This window comes from Eleutherodactylus coqui, chromosome 1 (assembly GCF_035609145.1).
Source record: "Eleutherodactylus coqui strain aEleCoq1 chromosome 1, aEleCoq1.hap1, whole genome shotgun sequence".
Taxonomy (NCBI): domain Eukaryota; kingdom Metazoa; phylum Chordata; class Amphibia; order Anura; family Eleutherodactylidae; genus Eleutherodactylus; species Eleutherodactylus coqui.
The window spans coordinates 92,826,014-92,851,449 of NC_089837.1; the positions used below are offsets into that span (position 1 = coordinate 92,826,014).

Genomic DNA, 25,436 nt, shown 5'->3' on the forward strand with positions numbered 1-25,436 from the left:
ACTGAGGCCACTGTGGAATGCACTATTACTAACTGAGCTGATATAGGGGACATTACTACTACTGAGGTCACTGTGGGGAACACTATTACTACTGAGGCTACAGTAGGGGGTTATCATTACTACTGGGGCCAATACAGATGTCACTATTACTACTGGGGCCAATATAGGGGACACTATTACCACTGACACCACTGTGGGGGACAGCATTACTACTGGGGCTAATTTAAGGGACACAATTACTACTGAGGCTGCTGTGGGGGGCACTATTACTACTGGGGCCAATATAGGGCACACTATTACTACTGAGGCCACTGTGGAGGTCACTATTACTACTGGGGCCAATATAGGGGACACTATTACTACTCAGGCCACTGTGGGGGTCACTATTACTACTGAGGCTGATATAGGGGACACTACTACTACTGAGGTCACTGTGGGCGACACTATTACTATGGAGGCTACTGTGGGGCTCAGCATTACTACTGGGGCCACTGTGGTGGTCACTCTCACCACTATAGCTAATAAGGGGAACACTATTACTACTGAGGCCGCTGTGGAGGACACTATTACTACTGAGGCCAATATAGGGCACACTATTACTACTGAGGCTACTGTGGAGGTTACTATTACTACTGGGTCAAATGTAGGGGGCACTATTGCTACTGAGGCCCCTGTGGGGGTCACTATTACTACTGAGGCTAAGATAGGGAACACTACTACTACTGAGGTCACTGTGGGCGACACTTTTACTATGGAGGCTACTGTGGGGGTCAGCATTACTACTGGGGCCACTGTGGGGGTCACCCTCACCACTATGACTAATATGGGGGACACTATTACTACTGAGGCCACTGTGGGGGACACTATTACTACTGGGGTTGATATAGGGATTACTATTACTATTGAGGACACTCTGCGCGTGGCAGCATACCCTAAGGTGACTTAGGGTATATCTACATGTTACGGAAATTCTGCGGAATACCCATAGCAGAAATTTCCATGGTAAATTATGCAGCATTTCTGCATCCAAAAAGCAGTCAAAGTTTGCACCATTAGTGCAGATTTTGACTGGAAATCAGCCCCGTATATGCAGCTGATTTCATACTTTGTGGCGCTCCTCTCACCTCCTCCATAGGTTTCCCGCTGTTAGCCCTCCCTGGCATCTGGTTCCCAGTGGCCTAGTCAGGTGTGGTCACTACAGGCTGCTGAGAACCAGAAGCCAGGGAGCGCTGACAGCAGAAAGTCTTTGGAGGAGGTGAGGGGAGCGCCACATAGCATGAAATCAGCTGCAGATATGTGGCTAATTTCCTGTCAAAATCCACACCAACGGTACTCTACCACTCCAACTAGGAAAAAAAACACAGTGACCTCTGATTTTGACAGGTGATTTTTAGTGGAAAGAAGGACATTATTATTATATAACGGAGGTCTCCAGGGAGCATTATTCTATATGGAGGATATTATTAATATATATTGGGGGTCTCTATGGAGGCATTATTCTATATGGATAACATTATGAATATTATATAATGGAAGGCTCCAGGGGGCATTATTCTATATAGGGGACATTATTATTATTATATAACAGGAGGTCTCCAGGAGAATATTATTCTATATGGAGGACATTATTATATACTGGATGTCTCCAGGGGAAATTATTCTATATGAGGAAACTATTATATAAAGGGACTCTAGAGGGGGAGCATTCTTCTATGTGTAAGACTTTCTTATTATATGAGGGGGAGGTCTTCAGGAGGGTATTATTATATAAATGGACTCTCACGGGGGAATATAATTAGTATATAAGGGTACTCTCAAGGAGGTCATTATTACTTTTTAAGGGGGCCCTCAAAGGGGGAATTACTACCTTCAAAAAGGCACACAGGAGTCATTATTAACCCTTTGCAATCCAATTTTGGATTCAGGGTTTTCCTAGGGTTTTTTTTCTTTCTGCCATTATACAATGACGCCATCTGCTGGCTAGAGCCAGTACTGCAGTATGGGACATGCTGGAGAGGCCCCCACAACAGATTGGCCAGTAATATACAGTAAGAATACCCTGCCGGACGTCTTCCGACATCGGAGCTGTGCAGCCTTCAATCAGAATGTCTGAAGACGTCAGACAGTGGATTGGAAAGGGTTAATGTCTAGGGGGCAGATGGGGTGGTAACAGGCATAAAGTTGGGGGTAGCAGCAATATGAAAAGTTTGTGTATGTTGGTAAAAGTTTTTGCGGTGATGGAAAGGTAAGGAGACAAAGATGTCTATGTTATAAACTTGCAGAAACAAGTCATGGCTGGAAGAAGTCATCATGGTGCTCTGGACTGGATAGAAAAGATGAAAAGAGTGAATGACTCTAGTCAGAATAGAAGTCACCTGTGATCCCAGGTTACAATGGTACTATTATCACTTACACAATCTGCAGGGCACCTGTCTACAACTGATATCTACTACAGGGACACTGTATGGTCATAATATTAGTCATTTTACACTTGTTTTTATACAGTAACAGTCACTTTGTAGCGGTCATGGTTTGGTATTTTTGGGGTCTTTTAGAGTGCTCTTGTATAAAAGGTACCTTAAGGACTCCTTCCCATGGACGGATTTCCGCCGCGTAATTCGCGTCGGAAATCCGCTGCGTTGCCCGCAGCTATTAGGTTCTATTGAACCTAATAGCTCAGGGCTCACGGTGCGGAATTCCGCACCATGAATTCACCCGTAGTCACCCGCGGTATGCCCTATTTGCCACGGGTGTACGCGTGGACGGCTTCCATTGACTGCAATGGAAGCCGTCCGTTCACGCTATCTTCTGCTGTAGCACAGCGGAAGATAGCGTGAAATCGCCTCTCCGCCTACCGCCGCCGCGTCATATGACGCGGCCGGCTGCGTCATGTGACGTGGCCGGCATGTCACATGACGCCGTGGCGCGTCATGCCGAAGCGTCATGCGGGAGCGAGGACGCCGGATCCGCAGGTAAGTTTGGGGGTCTCTGGGGGGCGCCGTGACGGAGCCCATCACGGCCGTGTGCAGTCGGCCTAAGTCAGTTTGTTATTTAAAGGCAGTCTACACTACAATTTTTCCTGTCCCACTGGGCAACGTCTTTAACTGGTGAGTGGCCATGTTCGATTCAATTTTGACAGCAGGTTTTTGAAATGTGAATCCAATTTTCTATGTACATAAGGTTTAGCTGCTTTATGTTTTTACTGCTATCAAACAGGGGTTCCTTGGGTGCACCAAAGAAGCAAGAGAAATCGATCACAAACTGTTTCTATACAAATGCACAGAGCATAGGATACAAATATGGAGATTTGGAGCACCTAAAACGAAAAGAGAAATATGATGTCATAGGCATCACAGGTGGGATGATACACATGATTGGAATACAAGGCTTGAATGTTAAACCTCTTTTTTTTAATAAGAAACAGACTTAATGAAAGGGGAGGAGGTGTTGCATTGCATGTTAGGAAAGCACACCTCTCCACAGAGAATGGGAGTTCTTAGAAAGGAATACAAGGAGAGAACAACAGAAAGGACACCATTGTTTACAGGATGAAAATGTTGAATTGGTTAAAAATGATGTTGAGAAGGCCGAACTTTTAAATTCCTATTTCGAATCTGTTTTCTCACAAGCAGTAAATGTAACTGATCCTTCCTGTGCTACTGAAGGCATAAAAGAATGCAGGCTATCTATAAACAGAGAGATGGTGAGGGAACACTTAGCTAACTTAAATGAATTCAAGTCTCGAGGTCCAGATAAATTACATCTCAGGATACTGAAGGAGACAACAGAGGTAATTGCTGACTTCTATACTGGGAAAGATCTTTGAACAAATTATTAAACAGCATTTATGCAAGTACTTGGAAAATGCGGTAGATATAGTATATCTTGGCTTTAGTAAAGTATTTGAAAAAGTATCTCATACCATCCTTATTGAAAAAATTACCAAATATGGGATCAACAAGGCAACTGTTAGGTGGGTTGACAACTGGCTGAGTAATCGCACTCAAAGAGTGGTCATAAATGGCTGCACATCCAACTGGAAGAATGTCTCAAGTGGGGTACCACAAGGCTCTGCCCTGGACCTAGTGTTATTCAACATTTTTATAAATGATCTAGAGGAGGAAATTGAGGGGAAACTAATCAAATTTGCCAACGACACAAAGCTAAAAGGGATGGCTAACACTGGAAAAGAGAGAGGGGATTCAAAAAGGTCTGGAGAAGCTTGAACAGTGGGCAGTGTCTAACAGAATGCTATTTACCAAGGAGAAATGCAAAGTATTACATTTGGGCAAGAAAAGTGAAATAAGCACATAAAGAATGGGAGGAATTGGGCTAAGCAGCAGCACATGTGAACAAGACTTGGGTATATTAATAGATTACAGACTGAATATGAGTAAACTGTGTGATGCAGCAGCAAAAAAATGAATGTATTAAGAGAAGCATATAGAAAAGATAACATAAAGTAATTATTCCCTTCTACTTTTCTTTAGTCAGACCTCATCTGAAATACTGCGTCCAGTTCTGTTCACCCCAATTTAAAGAAGACATCGACAAACTAGAGCTAGTCCAGAGAATTACCAGGATGGTGAGGGGTCTGCAAACCACTATGAGGAACAGTTAAAGGATCTGGGAATATTTAGCTTGCAAAAAAGAAGGCTAAGAGGAGACTTAATAGCAGCCTACAAATATCTGAAGGGCTGTCACAATGCAGAGGGATTAGTCCTATTCACATTTGCATAAGGAAAGACTAGAAGCAATGGTAAGAAATGGAAAAGGATGGGACAAATTAGATATTCGAAAAAACTTTCTGACAGTGAGGGTGATGAATGAGTGGAATTGGTTGCCACAGGAGGTGGTGAGTTCTCCTTCAATGTAAGTCTTCAAACAGAAGTTGGACAGACATTTGTCTGGGACGATATAGTGAATCCCACGTGGAGCAAGGGGTTGGACCCGATGACCCTGGAAGTCCCTTCCAACTCTACTATTTTGAAGCCCACCCTCTAAAAATATATAATATGTGTATATCCAATTCTGCCGTAACAGCATGTTGTAAACTTTGTTATCATTGTACACACAATGAAGTTTATTTATTGATTGTGAATCAACCCAGAAGAAACAGGTACTAGTGGCAAGTGATTGGCTCCTGAGTCAACTCCAAATGAGATTTTCTTCTGCTGAACATGGGGGCCCATTACAATGTCAAAGCCATGTCCATCGGAAAATCTGGTGGTCCTGTCCAACCCTGTTTTTCACTACGTAGTGGTACATATGGAAAGAGGTTATATAAAAGAGACACAAAGTATTAGAAGGTTAGTTTTGCTAATTTTTACATACAGAAAATCTAAAATTTGAAAGCAATTTTACACAAAAAGTCACAGAAAATGTTCCTAAATAATGTATTATGTAACATTCTAGAGAAATACAAAATCCCAGTTTTAGCTATACGCAATCAGTATAAGAAGCAACAGCTTGAAATAAAGTTTTAGCTTGGCAGCTGTCCCAAGGGTTCTCTTCAACAAGCTTGCATTGAGCCAAAGAAGGCTGGCACATAATGCAGAACAGGTGTGCAAACTGCTGCTAAACCATGTCCGAGGGAAAACGAGAGGAAACCCCATCCGCAGGGGGTCTCAACTATCAGAGTAACTGAGTACAGAGTCCTCAGGGTCCCCTTTCTCCAGGGTGCTAATGGAAAGCTGGACGCTGCAGCCAGAATTTGTTAGCATTGGCTCTGTAGGGAGGGGGTAGGAGAGAGGATTGGAAAGTAAAAGCTGTGGTTTGTTGCTGGCTGTCCTGCAGAAAGACTGCCCAGGCACTGCAGTTGCTGCTAGCTTATCTGACCATACAGTGTCTGCTCTCAGCTATGGAGATAAGGCAGGACTATAACTCATTACGCATAAATCTGCTTCTTATAGTGCAAGCCCAGGACAAGCAGACAGAAGAGAACCAAAATCAGGAATCTGGTCATCAAACCCAAGGTATATGCATATCAATGCAGCTCTGCTAACAATTTCTCTGCTTTTGAGGGTGCATGAGAGGGCAAAAGAACTAACCAGACAAGAAAGGAATGACAGCACAACGCTGATCTGACACTGGTGCGTAAGAAGCCATCTTTGATGTGGGCAATCAGGGGCAGTACATGGGTAGAGGGCCCATCTGCAGAACTGTATATTAACATTGTGTTCCTGCTTCTAAAAGAGCAAATCAGAAAATTGATTCTCCCATGACTGAGCCCTAAAATGTACATTTTGTGATTTTTTTTTTGTAATAACAGTCTATTATTATATATCTAATGTATTCTCACTGAGTGATGCAAATACGTGTATTGGATACTATATATTGTATATATCTATTTATAAACATGTATGTGCTGCATATGTTGTTACAATGAGGTTACAAATGTTGAAATAACCTGAAACATTTGTAAAACAAAAAAAATGTAGAGGGCTACAAACTTACCACCATCTTTATGTAAGAGACTCCCAATATTTTCTGTCAACATTTAATAAAAAATATCTTAGAGTATTTTTCTTCAGGGAATGCCATTGCAATATTGCTCTTCAAAGCTCTTCAAAAGTATGCACGATATTCTAATTTAAATGTATCCTGGCCCAGTTATTCGACTGCCAATGTACAGCCTGGACGGGATCTGCTGTAATTACTATGTGGTGTACTTTTTAACATTTCTGTTGGGGCACAATTTGGTAGTTATAAGAGCAACCACATAAACACAATAATATGAGCATCTTCTAAATGTTCTGCATGTGGTGACAGACATGTTTACATGGGATACATATATAGCTGATGTACATTGTTCCAGTACAACAGGGATGGGGATTTAGCATGCTACTGTAAATTCTGGGTGGTAAAGAGAACATTCTTTAGAGCAGAGCCGCTAATCCATGTTTCCAAGTCATTCCAGTTTTCATCTGGTCCTCTCTTATTTGAGATTTCTTAAAGGCCTTTAAGAGAAAGGGGCATGGTCGGCAAGAAATATTGGTGTGTCATGGCCGTTAGGACATGGTTTCAGTGGAAGGAAATTATATATTAGATATTAACATGGTCACAGTGAATCCTTCTGAATAAGAGATTCTCTGTGCAGCGAGTCTTTAATCCATACAATAGAGGAGGTAATAATTAAATTAAAAGTGTGCATCTTTGGCATGAAAAAAGTATATTTTTAGATGGTTTTGGAGAGGTTTAAGTTGCAAAAGTCTGTTGGATGATTTGTTTTGCATCTTGCTTCTATACCCACTTAACATTGTGGACGTGCAAGTTCAGAACTCAGTGGGTGTTCCCTGAGAAGTATGCTTTCATTGTCTCTTTCTTTCTCCCCCTCCCTCTCTCACATTTACATTGCTGTATAAGCTGTGCTTTCTGAGAAAAAAGTGCAGCTGAGACCTCAGATACACTAGCGTATTTTTTATCCATGTGTTGGACGTGAAAATAACAGACAACACACGGACAGAATATGGATCCATCTTATGCAATCAGGCACTATGTACTACTACATTTTTTAACGCAGGCACGGGCTGAGAGAAAAAACTCATTGCATGTCCTATTCTTGTCCGTATCACAGACGAAAATAAGGACATGCAAATGCATGTCAAAGTACAAGCAGTCCTAGTATCAGAAAGCCCGCGTGGTGTCTCATGTAATTTGTGTCCGTGCTTCTTAGGTGAAACTCAGGCACACGGCAAGTGTGTTGGAGGCCTAAATATAACCTGCTGAAGTAATAAAATTGACCTGCTCTGGCCACAGGTGCCTCCACACCACAGTGCTAAGGAGTAGATTAGCTAAAAACAAGAGTCACCGAGAAACAGGGATTTGAAGCAAAGAGCAGCTTTCTTCCAGCATATGTGTTCTTCTGGGCAAAGGGCTATACACACCACAACTTGTCCAACATCCCTTATATTACATAACATTTGTAAATACACACACACACACACATATATATATATATATATATATATATATATATATATATGTATATATATATATATATATATATATATATATATATATATATATATATATATATATATATATACACATACACATACTGCTGTGTGCCGAGAAATCCCCATACACTATCTTGGCGTAATACATAGATCATGTTGTATTTCTTTTTGCGCATGCATTTTGTAAGTCGTGTGTGAGAGGCACCATTGAAAGTAATGTAAAGTTAGTTACTGCATATTACGCGTGCAAAATCCAAGTGCATAATACACAGTAAAAATGCTCTTGCAAGAGAGCCCTCAGTTTGTTTAAGTTACAAAACTTGTGAGCCTTTTCACAAACACAGTCCACTTGTCCCTCTGCTACAGGTGACTCTTTCCCCTTTGCATAGAAAACCACTGTTCTGAAATTTCTTGCTCCAGGTGATATATACGTCAAAAAAAGGGATTTTCTAACAAAAATTCATGATGTTATAACGAGCTTTCAGACCTCAAAGGGTCCTTCCTCAGGCTTTAATGGAACAAATCTAAAGACGTAATGTAAGGAAATGCAAGACCTGTTCACATGTACTGATGATGGACAGGATGCAAATCCCCAACACACAACAGGACTAGAGGATCCCTGGGACATTAACATGTTCCACATCCGATGTTGTGTACCCGATCCTGTGCAGTGAAAATCCTGTTGAGGGGCTTTATATTGGGGAAACAGGACAAAAACTGAGAAATATCATCGCCACACAATTAGAGAGGGAAAGACAGAATTACCTGTAGCAAAACATTTTTGTAGTCACGGACACAACATAGATAAGAGTTATCATTCTGAAGGGCAGCTTCAAGTCACAGCGTCACAGAAGAATTTGGGACTATAAATTTATGGCCATTTTTGATTAATTCAAGAATGGAATGAACCTTAAAGCAGGGTTCTTGCATCAGTGGAGAATATGGGAGGTCTTAAGAAGTTCTAGAGTGGTGTCCTAAAGGAGAGCACCCAGGGGTGTGTGGAAACACCTGGGGGCTGAGTGGGTTGGGGAATGGTATCATCTCTCCCAAAGGAGAGCAACCAGAAGGGGTGCTATTCCCAATCATTGTTTTACAAACTAGGTAAAAACTCATACATTGATTTGAAGGAATGCTGCCATCCAATAGGTGGAACTGAAGAGGTATTGTTCCATCTTCCTTGTTTGCAGGTCTGAAGGAGAGATTTCACATTCCTTTTTACTGTGCTAATTATTTACTGTTATGGTCATCCCTCCCTGCTATTTATCTAAAATGCCTCCCTGCTATTGATCCCATGTTGTACGTGCCTGCATCACTGCTGAGGCCAGTAATTGGCTGCAGCGATCATGCTGATGTACAGCACATCACTGCTACAGAAAAAAAAAACGAGAGCAGCTAGGCCCACACAGCGGCAGCACTGGATTAGCGGAGATTCCCTAGGTGAGTAATTTCTTTTGCCAATTTCATCTTGTTATTTTTCTTAATTTCTTCAAATCATGGGCAACCCCTTGATACAATACATCAGTATTAGGCCGCCTGCACATGGCTGGGTCGGATTTAGCATGCAACATCGCGCAGTGGAATCTGACCCTGTGCCCGGCCAGTAAACCCAGCGTATCTGCCCGCCGTCTTCATATCTGTGCTGTGGATTTGGCGTCGGCACACTTGCACAGTACAGATTATGCAGCGCTGTCGCTAGGCGATGGCGCAGATCCCGCGATCTTTCCGCTGATTGCAGAAGAGTCAGGGGGCAGACGGCTTCCATTGACTTCAATGGAAGCCTCCTAACGGAAGATGCACAGAATCGCAGCATGTTGCGATTTCTCCTCCGCGATATAAAAATCGCAACCGAATTCCGCTTGTGTAGAGGAAATCACTTTTTGCCATAGCATGCTATAGGCGGCATTGCAATCTGACTGTGTGTAGATAGTAAAATGAATCAGCATGGAGTCAAGACTGGATACAATTATATCCACTTCACAGCTGAGAGCAGAAGTAGGTACAGATAGTCCCCTACTTGCGAACGTTAGAGTTACAAACTTCGCAAAATAAGAACAATCTGTCTTGCACAGTATGATGTAATGCTATGGCATTACATCATACTGTGCAGGGACCAGACAGGCTTCTATCAAGCCTATCCGGTTAGGTCGCGGGATGCTGTGCGGTTTCTAGGCAGCCGGGAGTCTTCTGAAAGGTCCCAAGGCTGCCTATGCAGGGAGCCTATCAAGACATGCACTTGATAGGCACTCTGCACAGGCAGCCCTGGGGCCTTTCAGAAGGCCCCCGGCTACATAGCGACCGCACAGCATCCTGCTAGATTATCGTGGGATACTGTACTGGACCTCTGAATGTCGGGTGCCGGCTGTTTCTTACAGTGGACACCCAGCGGCAGCAGTTCTGATGATTGGCGCGGCTTGTCAGAACTGCTGCTGCCAGGTGCTGGCTGCAAGAACAGCCTGCACCCAACGTTGTATGGAGCGGGATTCACCCGCAATGACCTCCATACAACCATTTGTTCAGACATACGAATAAATGTACTTGCGAACAGGCTCCTGGAATGAAACCTGTTTGCAAGTAGGGGACTATCTGTATATAAAGGCTTTCAGTCTTTGAATATAAACAATACGTTACAGAAATTGGTTTCTTTACTGATATCTGGAGAAGAAAACCTTTGCACATGGACAAGTACTTGTAAATATAAAACGGTGAGCCCTGTGTACCTGTATTATTCCGGTGGCAGAATCCGCGTGGACCTCTCCACTTCTGGGCTCGCTGTACTTTGAATGGTCCTCACGGCTTGCCTTCAGATATGCACAGTACAATTTAAATTTTTTTTTTAATTTCCTGCTTTCCCGTAGGATCCGTGCCGTGGATCAGATGGCTTCCATTGACTAATAATAATAATAATTTCATTGTAATAGTACAGGTACACAGGTGAGCCCTGTGTACTTGTATTATTCCGGCGGCAACATCTGCATGGACCTCTACACTTCTGGGCTCACTGTACTGTGCATGGTCCTCACAGCTCACCGTCAGATATGCGCAGTACAGTTTTGGTTTTTTTTTACATTTCCTGCTTTCCCGTGGGATCCGTGCTGCGGATTGGATATCTTCAATTGACTTCAATAGAAGCTGTCCGTGCAGGAACCGCAAAACAAATCCGCATGCTTTAATCCATTTGCAGATGCCCATGCTTCTCTATTGGGGGCTTGATTTGCAGATCTCCCGTGTGGAGACATTGAGCCTTACTCAGCCATGAATTCTTACTAGGGCATTGCAAAAAATCAACCCCCCCCCCCTAAAAAAAGCAAAAAAAAAAAAAAACACAAAACATGCCCAAGTCCTTTTTTTCTGCATTTCATATCAATGAATTCAGGAAATACAGATGGCATCTCCGTGCTGCCAGTTTCTTTGCATCCCCATTGACTTGAATAGGCGAGTCTCATCCACAAATCAGATCAGACAAGTGCATGCTTTGTGTTTTCTGAAAAAAAAAATGTGTAATTTGGTACATTGACTACTACGGATCCGTGTACTCGCTGAGTGTAGTCAGTTGTAGATACGGATAGTAAATTCTGTACGCTCGAGAAAAAAGGCAGCATATATTATTTTGTTGCGTAATACACCCATTATAAGTGATGGGTGCTTACATTACACAGTAAATATACATGTTAGATGCGTATTTGCTGCTTACTGCATATTACACGTTAAAAAAAATACACGGGTAAAACACAGACAACACACACCTGTGTGAGTGAGCTCTTAGGCCTAAGTCATTAGATGCTTCATTAGAAGCCTCTTTTACAGATTCCATCAAACTTGTCCGAAAAAAATAGTGCAGCTTACATGGTCATCATGGTGGAACCAAACAGATCCTATTATAAGTCAATGGGGTCCATCATTTACCATTGGAGTCCATCATTTGACAAATCTGGCCCTCTAACAATTTTGTAGTTCTGCTCCCATGACTGACTATTGTAGGTTTAGACAGTAACACTAGGCAGGTTTTTGTATCTGCACACCAGCAAGAATTCAACTAAATTAGCAAAAGCTTTGTTGTAAATTGGAAGATCGCGTAGGCTATAATGAATAAATTGGGCATACATCTTAGCAGCTTCCTTCCCTAATTATTGCTTGCACTACAATCCAGTGATTAACAAGGATATTATGTACAGTGAAAGTAGCCAAGTCACAGGTCCCATTAATCCCTTTTTAGCTTCAGAACTTAATTTTTTGGCACCCTAAAGGAAATAAGACACCATTTATTTTTGGTTACAATAGTGTCCTGAATCCAAGGTCATGTTCTGTCATTCATTGATTTATTACTATTTGATAAACCTGCTTTATATTTTAGAGCTATACTAAATAAGAAATATTACTGGCAGGGTTCATAAACCAAGCATGCGGTAATATGTGGGGTGCATGGCTCTTGCTTAGTTTCTGTACTGTTCATTATATACAAGGACCAGTGATAAACGATTACAATCTTTTCACTAGTGACGCCTTCTTTGAAAAACCCTCTTGCTGGAAGACACATCATCAATAGTTATGAGAGTGAAGGTAAGTCATACCCAGCAGTTTCCTCAGCACAACTTATAATTATAACCTGCATATCAGTATTTTTACATTGTACAGGGTGCTTCACATGGGATTATAGCTTGCACTTGAAGGCTACATGTAATGGTCAAAGCCAGTCCTCACAATATTGTATTGAGCGCCATGATGGGTGTTACTCAGTCCACACCCTACCTGCCTATCTCGCTGCATCATAGTGCAACTTTTGTTGAAATCTGGCCATTATAGTAGTATTCATGTTCTATTTTCATTGAATATCAGGGAGGAAAAATAGTTATCATTCCCTTGCAAAAATATATTTATCATTGATCTTCACGACACGTTCTGTTATAAAAATCACTGGTATCGGTGGCACAATCAGTAAATACGCGTTGATGAAAAGAATTGCTGCCTTGCGCGTGGTTGCTGTGAGAGCTGTCATTAGGCCACAATGGCTCTGCTCTTCTAAGCCAATGGTGAGGATTGTACTGATAGAAATGGCCATCAGATTCTTTCCAATTTTTCAAATAGGCATTTAGATACCCAACAAGGTGACTTGTAGTACAGCAATGTCCACTACATAATGACTGTAGAGCTCTTAGCCCTTCATGTGTTGTGATGCAGCAGCTTTTACATGGGAATGTTCTCCTTTTTGCATAAGGAAGTCAAGTTCGAGTAGAAATTCATCCCAAAAACAGTCAGCCACAGCTTTTCAGCAGGCCACCTATGCCTAAAGGTAAGTACCTGTGCATTTTGGAATCCGTATTAGTAAATGTATAGAAGGCTTTTATATTACCCACAATTCCTTACAGTGTGATATCAATTATTGCCATCAATCTCTATGTAACAAAAGTACATTGGCAATTGAACCTGTGCAGGGCTTCCCTCCCCAGAGGAACTTTATTATTTGCTAGCAAGACGATGGAAGATTGACCCCAGGGTTAATTCAGACCGTCCACCTACGATCTGGGTGGGACGGCACCGATCATCTGGTATATTATTTTACTCACAATCATCCTGAGGCTTTCTTTAGGCTCCTGAGGATGAGACAAATACATGTTTATCAGAAATGCGTTGAGTCTGAGCACTAATTAGTTTGAGAGCTAATTTTCCTATTTATTTGCACTACCATAGATTTGCAATACCGTTTTAAAATTTCGGGGTTCAGGATCCCTAGTTTATTTTTTGGGGCAGTTACCTTGGTGCTGCAAGCCTTGACCACCCTAAAATGCCACTTGGTCACCTTGGGGAGGGGAATGGCATTCTACTAATGCTGTGTGGCACATACCGCCTTTATTGTGTACCTCCCGCATGTCTGCTGATCCCCCAACGTTGCCGGTGGGGGGGGGGGATCTGCAGCTCTCTGTTTGCGCGGTGTGGGTCCAAGGACCGATTTCACCATTGCGGACTTAAACACTGGTTACGGTGGGGGTACTACCTTGGGAGATAGATGGGTATTCAGTGAGAGAGGTGACAGCGATGGTGTACCTCCCACTGAGCCCCATTTTTTCTGATACGCCCACCTACACTAGTGTATGGTACCGTAGGAACGTAAGGCAGCCTCTTTGTTTTTATGATCCAGGCCGTTAAGTCCCTTGAGGTGGCAGACCATCACATTATATGATGCCATCCATAGTTCTGTGTGATTTATCTGCTCATGTTATTAAATAGACACGTAAATAAAAGTTAGGTTTTATATCCTCTCTGTGAATCCCTAGGAGAAGAATGTATAGAAGGAAACAAAAACCCAAAACAATAATAAGAGCCCCATTTGAATTCTTCCTCTCTTCTGTGTATGGTAAGATAAAGTCCCCTAGTGCAAGCACCGAGTCATGACTGACTCCTTGGGTAACGTCACATCATGACATTTTCTAGGCAGACTGTTTTTGTGGCAGACTGTCATCTTTTACCCAGCAAGCTGGGTACTTATTTTACAGAACTTGGAAGGGTGGAAGGCTGAGTCAACCTTGAGCTGGCTACCTGAACCACATAGGGATTGAAAGTGCAAACTTCAGGTTGTGAGCGAGAGCTTAGGACAGCATTTCTGCTGCCTTAACACTCTGCGCCACACAATCTTTATAAGGCTTCTGTGTATAGTACTGCCTAAATGATTACATTATCATATTCCTTGGGCTTATCTGCACCCTCCACTAATATAACTATCAATTGTCATATGGGTACCAGGAGCTTAAAGTGTGAAGGTTAGGAACCATACTTGCATAGTAAATGCATATGAAGGCAAAAATATAAGGACTTGCTAGCACTTAGCACTGGGGCCCAGGGTGGAGTCGCGGCAAAAACAACCAAGAAGCAGCAAGTTGCATTCTTCTTCTTCCAGGCTCAGCTGCCAAGCTCCACAGGTAGAAAGGTAAGTATGCACATACTTATGCGTGTAGACCTGTGTGAGTAAAAAAATGCCTGTGTGTATATGAAATTTATTATAAAAGTATGCATATTTGTATTTTTTTATGTATGTGTAAAAGAGCACCTATGAATGAAGACACATGAGGCAGATAGGCTGCAGAAAATCGTTTGGTTATACGCTAGTTGCGTAGGCTATATGTAAAAGAATGCTTCTTTGTGTATATGTTTGCCGATGTGTTTGTCAGATGTACTAGTTACTTAGATTGTAGACTACAGTCTTATCACATAGCCAAAGTTTTCGAGGTCCACTAATGCAAAAAAAAGAGGACGTAATTATGTGTCTACTATATATAGTTTTTGATGCATTGTTTTTTTCTGCGTAGTAAGTTTGAGGCCTCATGCACACGGGCACGCATGGACTCTGCTGCTAAATCCTGCAGCGGACTCCGTGCGCGCCCGCAGACATGGGCATTAAAAGACAAGTTCTTACCTCTTCGGATCCAGCGCGGGTCTCCTCCGTCGCGGCTGGATCTTCTTTCTTCAGCATGGCAGATGCATCAGGGCATGCCAGTCAACGCACCGGGCGCATGCGCAGTGCCTATTTTTTTTAATCTCCTGCTGTCCTGCGAATCCGTGGCACATCCGCAGTGACAGTTGCGGGTGTGCCGTGGGTCACACGGCTTCGATTGACTTCAATGGAAGCCGTCCCTGCGGGATCCGCAAGAGAATAGAGCATCCTGCGATTTCTTCATGCACGCGATCCGCTCGCCGGGAAAAAATCACTTCCGCATACTTTTAGCTGCTCTGCAGGCGCCCATGTCTCCCTATTGGTGGCTTGACTTGCAGATCCCCCGCGTGGGTTCTACAAATCAGTTCTGCCCATGTGCATGAGGCCTGATTCTGGTACTAAAGCTATTTAAAAAGTTTGGTTCTGTTATCCTATCTATGCAGTAATCTTGTTTCTGATTTCATATATGTGTGTTAAGTTTGACTCTGGAACCATATCCATGTAATAAGTTTGGTACTTGTACCATATCTATACCTCAAGCTTGGTACTGGTACTGTACCTATGCAGCATGCTTGTTTCTGGTCTCATGTGGAACTCTCTGCCTGAGGATGTGGTGATGGCAAAATCGATAGAGAAGCCTAAGATGGGACTAGATGCCTTTCTAGAGTGCTACGATATTACAGGATATAGACATGAAATAACCAGCGGGGTTGTTTATCTGGATTTTGGAGTCAGGTAGGAACTATCAAAACATTGATCCAGGGATTATTCTGACTGCCATTATGGAGTTGGGAAGGAAGTTTTCCCCCCAAATGGGCTAATTGGCTTCTACCTCTTTGGGGGGGGGGGGGGGGGGGTTGCCTTCCTCTGGATCAACAAGGAGGGATGGACAAAGGCTGAACTAGATGGACAATGTCTCCCTTCAGCCTAACATACTATGTTACTATGTCTGTGTAGTGAGCTCAGCTATGTTATATCTACAGTATGTAGTAAGCTTGGTTCTGGTACTGTATCTATGTAGAAAGTGTCAGATCATTTTAAAACGTAAGAATGGTTGAGGCCCACAATCTTCATACAGCCCAAGGACCATTGCAGCCCTATTCAAACCCAGGAAGCACAATATGCCCACTTGTACCAAAAATCCATGTAGTATGCATATGATATATATATATTAGTGTGTGGTCTAGCATTTTTTTTGTGAATGTCTATGTGGGTAGTGGATGTTTGTGTTGCATGGTGGCATTAATTGACCAATGTATTGGGGATAGTTATGTGTAGGAATATTGAGTAGTGCATCATAGCTTTTGTAAGATGTTGGTACAGGTCTTGGATTTTTGTTGTTACAAGGGAGAGAAAGTGCCAGTCTCTGTCGGTGATGAGATTCCTTAGGTTTGGTGTCTTTTTTATGAGAGGAGCAGTATTGGTTTTTTGAACTATCAGATGCACTTTTTAGCAAGAAAATTTTTTTGCTAAATAGTGTGTGTGTCCTATAGTCCAAAGTCAGACCCACCTGACTGCTTCCTAAAGGATCGACTAGAGCACTGATAAAGCGCCTTGTCAAGTCCCTTAGAGAACTGTGTGGCTGCATAGTTTTCTCTCTCCCGGCCTGACACTGATCTATGTAATTAGTACAGAACAGGAGAGGAAGCATGCATTCAGCTGCTGAAGACTGTAAGAGAAAGCACTGACCTCCCATTAACAAGGTTCTTCACCCCCATGGAGCACAGCAGGGAGCTGCAAAAGTCTTTTCATCATCATGTGACTGGTCTGCTGCCCAGAATCAGAGAGACTTGGGTTGCAGGAGGTAAAAGCTTTCTACTGTGACTACTAACCTAGAGCAAGCAAGTATGCATAGTCATGATTAAAAAGAGAGATGTAGCAAAGCTGGTTGTGTATGTGAAATCCATGTGTGCGCACACCAAGGCCGTGTATGTGAATTTTGTGTATGTGCGCAGTAGAGCCATGCCTGGTGTGTATAATAGAGGGAGTAAACCAAATACTTATAGGAAATACAGTAAAGCAATAAGTTTAAAGCAGGGCAAGTGGTAACATTCTGCTAACATTTATGTGGCCAACAAAATGTAGTATGCCATTTACATACATTACTGCAATTTGTTTCAAAAGATGAAGACACATTAAGGGCTTATCCAGACTACCATATTTTTTGTCCGTATGCTGTCCATGTGTTTCATGGATAGCAATTGGTCCCATTACAGCCAATGAGGCTATACACACAAACACTTTTTTACAATGACCCATGATCCATGTAGAAAAAAAAATGCTGCATGTCCTATTTTCGTCATTATCTCAAACAAGAATTGGGTATGCAATCTACATTGGCCATGCAGATTGGACAGCACACGGACCGTTGTCTGTGTGCTGTGTGATTTGAGTTATGCCCAAGACTCTCATACAGCCATGGGAATCTGCACTGAGTTTTACAGGAACAGACTTTTGGCTATTAACCTCCTCACCTACCCTAAAACACCAAAAATGGAAACTCTACCCTAAACTTAGAACATTAAAGTTTCCAATTTCTTTCCTATTTTTTTTTTCTTTTGCTGTTGTCTAAACCCGGGATGCATCTTTCAGTCAGGTGCGTCTAGTAGTCCAAAAAATATGGTAGCTCTGGAAATATTTCCTTCAGTCTATTGTGTTTGTAGAATATGGGTTCATCTCATGATGCACATCAGAGAGTTGTATGTGACCACTAGGGACACTACTGCTTTCTTCCTTCTGTTTGCATTCGAAGAGGTTGCTACTTGGAGCTGTCTAACCAGTGGATAGTAGCCATGTTATGAATGTATTCCTGAAACATAACAGATGTTGCTTTCTGTCAGACCCGGATGCATCACAGAGCTTGACTGTATCTGATGGAGTGTCAGGAATTAAACCGGGGACCTCCTGTTGGTAGCTCTCTCTATTGAGCCATCCAGCCTGTGGACAGTTCTCTTGCATGACTCTCAGCTTTGTTGCATGATTTCAGTTATCTAGTTCCTGTCTCCTGGTCCTGACCCCACCTCTGTTCCGGATTGGGCTCATTATAAAAGCCTGACCCTGCCACTTTACCAGTGTGTGATTATTTTGCTTCACAGCATTGGTCAAGCTCCATTTCTGCCTCCTCCTCAGCGATTGATGAGAGTTTCTGATACCAACTTTTGACTTCTCTTCTGACTACGCTACCTGCCTCACCCATTTGTAATGCCAACCAAGACCTCTTGTTGATTCCTGGCTTTTTCCTGACTACTCTTCAAACCTGAAGCTCCACCCTAGTGACTGAAACCGCCACATGGAGTTTTCTTATGTGTTATGGGTGGAAGCTTTTCCATCTTAGATGTTCTGAATGGCCTGTAGGTTTATGATAGATTGATGTTTCTATGGTTGTTGTGAGTAGTTGTCAATAAGCCTGATAGTTAGATGGAACTCGTTGAGGTTGTTGTGGATGTTCGTCTTCAGAGTCTTTCCAGATTATTAGTGGATCATCAATGTGCCGACAATATGCCAAAGGTTTACTATACAGGTAGAGGAAAATTCTTCCTCTAGTTTAGCCATGAAAAAGTTAGCATAGTGTGGTGACATTTTGCTCTTCATGACGCTATCCTACCCATACACTGCAGATGTATGTCATCCCCAAATGAGAAGTAATTGTGATGGATTGCGCTGTTAACCAGTTGTAGTATTGGATCCATGGCTAGACTGTTCATTTGCAGGAAATACTGCAAGCAGCTATGCTATTCTTGTGCAAGATGTTGGAGTACAGGGACTCTAGATCCATGGCTGCCAGTATTGTGCCCTCTGGTAGTAGGTCCAGGGCTGACGGTTTGCAGAGGATGTCTGTGGTGTTCTAGACATAGCTGGGTGTGGACCTCACCAGGGGTTATAGAATATTCTCAACTCTGCTAGAAATATTCTCAGAAATCTGGATTCATCTGACCAGACAATGATCCATTGGTCCAATTTTTGCACTCTTTTGCCCCCAGGAGTCTTGTCTATCTATTCTTCTTAGACAGCAATGGCACTGGAACAGGTCATCTGCTGTAAAAGCTCATCCTAAGGAATCACAACTTGTGCAATCAGATACGTGAAAAAGAGCTGAAGAGCAAAACATCCAGCTTCCAGGAATGAAGATAAAATAGGGAAAAAAACTTTATTCAAGCTACATGAACTCCATTAAAAGTTTACAGGTTAAATGAGTTTTCTAAGGTCTCCAAGCATTGGTAGCAGTGGGAGGACAGAGTATGTAATAAAATAAAAAACTTACATACTCACCTCCGCCTCACACAGCGGTGACCTGGGTTGTTTACCCATGTGACTACTGCAGCCAATGGGAGGCCGACAGGAAAGTAATCAGTGAAGTCCCGTAAACCTTCCTCTAGGCTTCTACATTAAAAACCTACGTGACAGGTTTACGGGATGTCACCAGGCCTGTTGGCTAGGTGGAGGCACCTGTGAGATGCCGTAGTGGTATTGGCATGGGGATCCCAAAACTATCTAAAAGTAATAACTTGGAAAACCCCTTTAAGTCCAAGTGATTTTAAGCATATACTGCGCTCTTACTTACGACGTTAATAGGAGCACCAACAATTTGGTTGCAATTTACTCGAGTGTTCACCTCCTGTTCACCATAACTATTCCTGACATCCTTCCCTGACTCATTTTGTCAACAAGTTGTTTAAATTGACTGGATCCCCTTTTGCTGATTTTTTTTTTCCTTAGTCTCATAACTGTTGGGATGCTCTTAACACTGTCGTATGAGAAAGCCCCACAAGATTGTATATTTTTGAAATACTGTCCCTAGCTAGTCTGGCACCAATGACTATGCCTTGTCTGTCACTTTATTTTCCCACGTGGATTCACACTGAAAGGGATTCACACAAAACTTGATCATTTGATTTTATGCTGCACTTTGGAGTTACTTATCTAATTTCCATACTGGAAAACAGCAATCATAAAAGGGCAGGTGTCTCTAGTAAGGAGTATATACTGTACACATTGTGACATATGCATTTACTTTCTCTGATGGATATTTCTCACAGAGGGGACTGGGCACAGTAGGGCATGACTTCTCCAGACTGCAGTGAATTGTAGAAGCTGTTAAACAGCTCTCCCCCTCCACCACCACTGCTGTCTGACACCTACAGGTGAAAATACAATCTCTCCAATGTAATGTTCACCTTTCAACAGCAGATGGCAGAGCGCATTACATACATATATTTACATTATTATATAACCATTCATTAGCTATATCTGGATCTGCTAAAGGGGTTGGCAGTTAGTAGTTCAAGTGTGCATGCCTTTCAGAGATCTAGGTGGCAGGTTTGCTATAAAGGTGGCCTTGAGCCATAAAAGGAATAAACAGGAAGGAACAGCTGAAGTTTTTAACAACTTGACAGCTGACAGCACATTATTTGCAAGAAAGGTTTTGTTTTATATTAGGAGGATGACCCATTAATACCAACATAGAGAACAAATGCAGTGAGCAGCATTAAGAGAGCTCTGAACACATTAAGGCTTTCCAAGTTACATGGAAGTGAGAGCATATGACAATATTGTTTATATCTTGCAGATGCTACAATTCCTACCTGGAATGGAAGCAGATGGGAGCAGATGTCACAGCCTAGTGCTAAAGACTTTTATGGTAAGATGGACCGAAGTCAATGTTAAATAAACCTGCATATAAATATGTACAACTGCATATAAGAAACATATTAGGGAAGTTTATAAAACAGTAGAAACAAAGTTGAAATTAAACATCCACCTTGCTAGAGCTCTAATATGTACATACTAGAGATGAGCGAACATGCTCGTCCGAGCTTGATGCTCGTTCGAGTAGTAGCATACTCGATGGTGGTCGTTACTCGAGCGAGCACCACACCGTGTTCGAGAAAAATTTTATGGCTCCCTCCCATAAAAGAGAGAGAGAGAAAAAAAAAAAGCTCGGCTCCCGGCGGGTCCATTGAAAAATGCTCGAGTCTCCCATTGACTTCAATTGGGTTCATTACTCGAACTGAGCTGTCGAACATTACAAACAGCTCGGGTCGAATAACGAGCACCCAAGCATTTTGGTGCTCGCTCATCTCTAGTTCATACATATAAAGAACACCAAAAATTAATAGGGGCTGTGAACCAGGAAACTTATAGCGAGCCCTTGACTAGAGACCCTCAGTAGTAAATTAAAGGGGTTGAATGAAAATAAGAAAAGGGGTCTGCTCTTTTTCCAGGATCAGCACTATTCCTATTCCTGATTTTTTATTGCATACCAATATGCTGATGGATAGGGACTGCCATTAGAACACAGTAAACCATATAACCAATGAAGAGTATAAGAACGACATGTAGATAAAAACTAATGAAATCTTCTATAAATAAAGTAACCTGAACTGGAGCACACGTTTACCTAGGTGTATGATACCACTTATAGTTTTCCAAAAATTCCAATATGACAGGGGTAACTACCTTGGATAAAACCAGGCAATGATCTAGAGGGAAAGCGCAATATCAGACTGATCTGACAAGAGTAGCAGTGCTCCAATGAATGACCCAGCTCTTCCTTTTTATCTGCCCCAAGGGCTTAAACACGTGGGCGTGATTTAGCCCCGTTATGCGGCCGTGATAATCACAGCCGCATACCAGGACAAGACAAAACCATTGACTTCAAAGAAGATAGCTAGAGATGAGCGAGTATACTCGCTAAAGGCAATTGCTCGAGCGAGCATTACCTTTAGCGAGTATCTCCCCCGCTCGAGACTGCAGGTTCGGGTGCCGGCGCGGGGGAGCGGTGAGTAGCGGCTGTCAGCAGGAGGGAGCGGGGGGGAGAGAGGGAGAGAGATATCTCCCCTCCATTCCGCCCCACTCTTCCCCGCAGTTCCGTGCCCGCTGCCGGCACCCGAACCTGCAGTCTTGAGCGGGGGAGATACTCGCTAAAGGCAATGCTCGCTCGAGCAATTGCCTTTAGCAAGTATACTCGCTCATCTATAAAGATAGCACTTGCCCCATCTTTCTCACCTATAGTTAATACTATGTGTGAAAAGATAAGGCAGGACCTGTATTCCCACTTTTGATTTTCAAACTCGCACGGAATAGCGCAGAGTTTGAAAGGTAAAAAACTATTTTTACTATGTTCATACGCAATTACGCTACATAGTGGTGAACATTGTTTTACATATGCTTTTGTGAAGAAGCCCTAAGAGACGAACATTTCTTCAATAATAATAGTCCTTTTATGGTGCAAATTTTACTTCTATTGCAACATAACCAAAGGTCATCATATAGCCATAGGGTAAAGCCTGACCTAAGAAAATTAAAATGTGCATCAAGCTATACTAAAAAATTATTATAGTGAGGACTGTGCAAAATAATAATTTTCTATATACCTTGATAACAACGTACAGCACAAGCTCACATACTAAAGGCAGGAGCCTAGGAGGAAACTCAGAAACAACAAACTGCAAAGACCACAAAATCAACTTAGCAATTATATAGAAAAGCTATCATTTTGCACAATTATTTTTATATATATAACTGGAGGCACACTTTAAAAGTGTCAGGTAAATATGCTGTGAATTGGGATTTGACAAGGGTTCACTCCAATCATAGTACAGGATCCCTAATGTGTATAGCTGTTACAAGTATCTCATTTGGCACTTACTGTATTCTATGGAAGTGAGATATTTACTAACAAACCTTTGTATGTATCATTTACTAAAAATTATTTTATTAGTCTACCCCTGGGATAAATCCTGCCTCAAGTCAATGGTTGTCAACTTGAAGAATTTTGAGAAACTGGATGCATATACTGTGCAGGTAAGGAGAGCGGGATACCTTCCTTTCTGTAATTCTATCAAGGTCTTGACATTGGATTAAAATTACTAGAAAAAATATCTATCAGTTCTTTAAGCTTCTGTAATAAGCATTATTATTGTCTGGGTTGCAAGTATGAGGATTCAAAAATTAAGAAATCGCATTACTTGCAATTACCTGCCGCTTTCATTATATTCAATCACAATACAAGGAATTCAAATTTTGGAGCTTGTGGGCAAACTGTAGGGAAGCCACAAAAATGTGTCTTTACTGTTCTAGGTTCAGACTATAAAGACAATTAAAGGGGTTTTCCAGTTATATACTACTGATGACCTATCATCAGGATAGGCCATCAATAGTTGACCGGTCAGGGGCCACTGCTCAACCGATCAGCTGTGTGGGTGCATGTTGTCAGCGCCACAATAACACAGAGGTCGGAGCGGAAGCCTCCGCACTGACCTCCCTGTAGTGGCTGGTGCTCGTAAGTGCAGGCACGGCTCTCATTTAAAACAATGGGAGCTGTGCCTTTAGTTACAAGTGGCGGCTACTACATGGGAGATTGACATGGAGACTTCCGCTTCAAATACACAGAGGGCGGAGCGGAAACCTCTGTGCTGACCTCCCATGTAGTGGCCGGCGCTTGTAACTGCAGGCACTGCTCCCATTCTTTTCAACGAGAGCCGTGCCTGCACTTACAAGCGTCAGCCACTACACAGAGGTCGACGCGGTGGCTTCCGCTCCAACCTCTGTCATTGCGGCAAGGACAACATGCGCTCGCACAGCTGATTGGTCGGGGGCTCAGAGCGGCAAGTGGTAGAATTTTGATTATTTGACAATTTTATCTGATAACCTTATAGAAATGATTGAACCAGTTCATGATTGGTGACAAATGGAGCAATCTAATTACAAAGTCCATTCTAAGACTGGAATTAGAATACCCAGTACTGATTTGATGGATTAAGGCTATTTAATTTTTATGTCCTTTATAATATTGTGTTTGCAGGTGGCAAAACCAAACACAGTGGAAGAATTGGTAAAATCATTGCTAAAGATGGCACGCACTGATCTGGAGAAAGTCCGTGCTATCTGGATGTGGATCTGTCACCACATAGGTGAGAAGACCATAGCGTTTCATAACACTCTTGGGTAGTTTTTGTCTCCATAATCTTCCAGACACAGTAAGACGTCAAAAGAATTAAGAAATAAAGCAGTAATTTAATCCCTAATAAACTGTACTGTATAGTTTCTTTTGTGTTGCACAAATAATATATCTCAGGTATATACAGTATATAGAATAACTGCAATTTGGCTCCTGCAGATTCTCTCCTACCCAGATCCATATGCATATATTCCGTCACCCACATTTGCTCTCTTTAGTTAGCGCTGGTTTGTTACAGTGGTCATCTGTCACCCATCGACAGTCTAACCTTGTGTGACAGTGACATTCCTCATATCAATGCACTAAAAGGAAGTACTCCTCATACTTCTACTACTTATAGTATTGTTAGCAGTTCATACATAGCATCCATAGCACTTTTAGCAATCTTTAAAACTAAATATATATGTTGATAGCATATGTGTTAAATACAATTTATATGTCACAGAGTATGATTTAGAAGCTTTAGAAGATAAGTCCAAGTGGTGTGGTGACCCCAATCAGATACTGGTCACAGGAAAAGGAGCCTGTGAGGGATACGCAAGCCTGTTTGAGAACATGTGCAGGTAAGAGACATAAGAGAACTTGATAGGTGACTTGTGCCATGTTTTATGTGTCAGGAAGCTTAACGAGGAATTATGTATTTTTACGGGACAGTACAGAGCGATATGCTGAAAGAGCAACGGAAACCTGAACACGTGTGAACAAAGCCTAAGACCTCATTCAAATGATCGTATTGTCACCATATTTTACTGTCTGTATTCCAAAATTAATACCTACACACCTCCATAGTTATACTTGTGAACCTTTCTGAATTTCCAGAACCAAATTGATGTATAATGCTATAAGTTTCGTTAAGTGGAATCAAAAGGATTTGGGTGTTGCACCTGTTGCTCCGGGGCACCAATGCAACATCTGTAACAAGGCCATGGCCACTGAAAAAATGCGTGTCTTCGGATGTAATATAGAGGCGATTGAGCCCTTTCAGGCACCAGAATGCATTTGTGACTGTTACCTCTGCATCTCCTATAGCTACAACCTTGTAAATAATTAAACAAAGATATATTATGTAGGTATGCATGAGACCTTATGGTGCACA

General features: G+C 42.2%; 1 protein-coding gene across 1 annotated transcript in view; it reads left to right on the top strand.

Moving 5' to 3' along the window:
* The window catches only part of KY (kyphoscoliosis peptidase), a 99,185-nt gene that overhangs the window by 56,808 nt on the left and 16,941 nt on the right, over positions 1-25,436 (top strand). The window contains exons 2-8 of the mRNA XM_066598093.1: positions 5,913-5,975; positions 12,453-12,515; positions 13,171-13,245; positions 20,948-21,019; positions 23,102-23,184; positions 24,185-24,293; positions 24,786-24,903. Coding sequence (XP_066454190.1) covers positions 13,236-13,245; positions 20,948-21,019; positions 23,102-23,184; positions 24,185-24,293; positions 24,786-24,903 — 392 coding nt within the window. The 5' untranslated portion in view covers positions 5,913-5,975; positions 12,453-12,515; positions 13,171-13,235. The remainder of the gene's footprint in view (positions 1-5,912; positions 5,976-12,452; positions 12,516-13,170; positions 13,246-20,947; positions 21,020-23,101; positions 23,185-24,184; positions 24,294-24,785; positions 24,904-25,436) is intronic.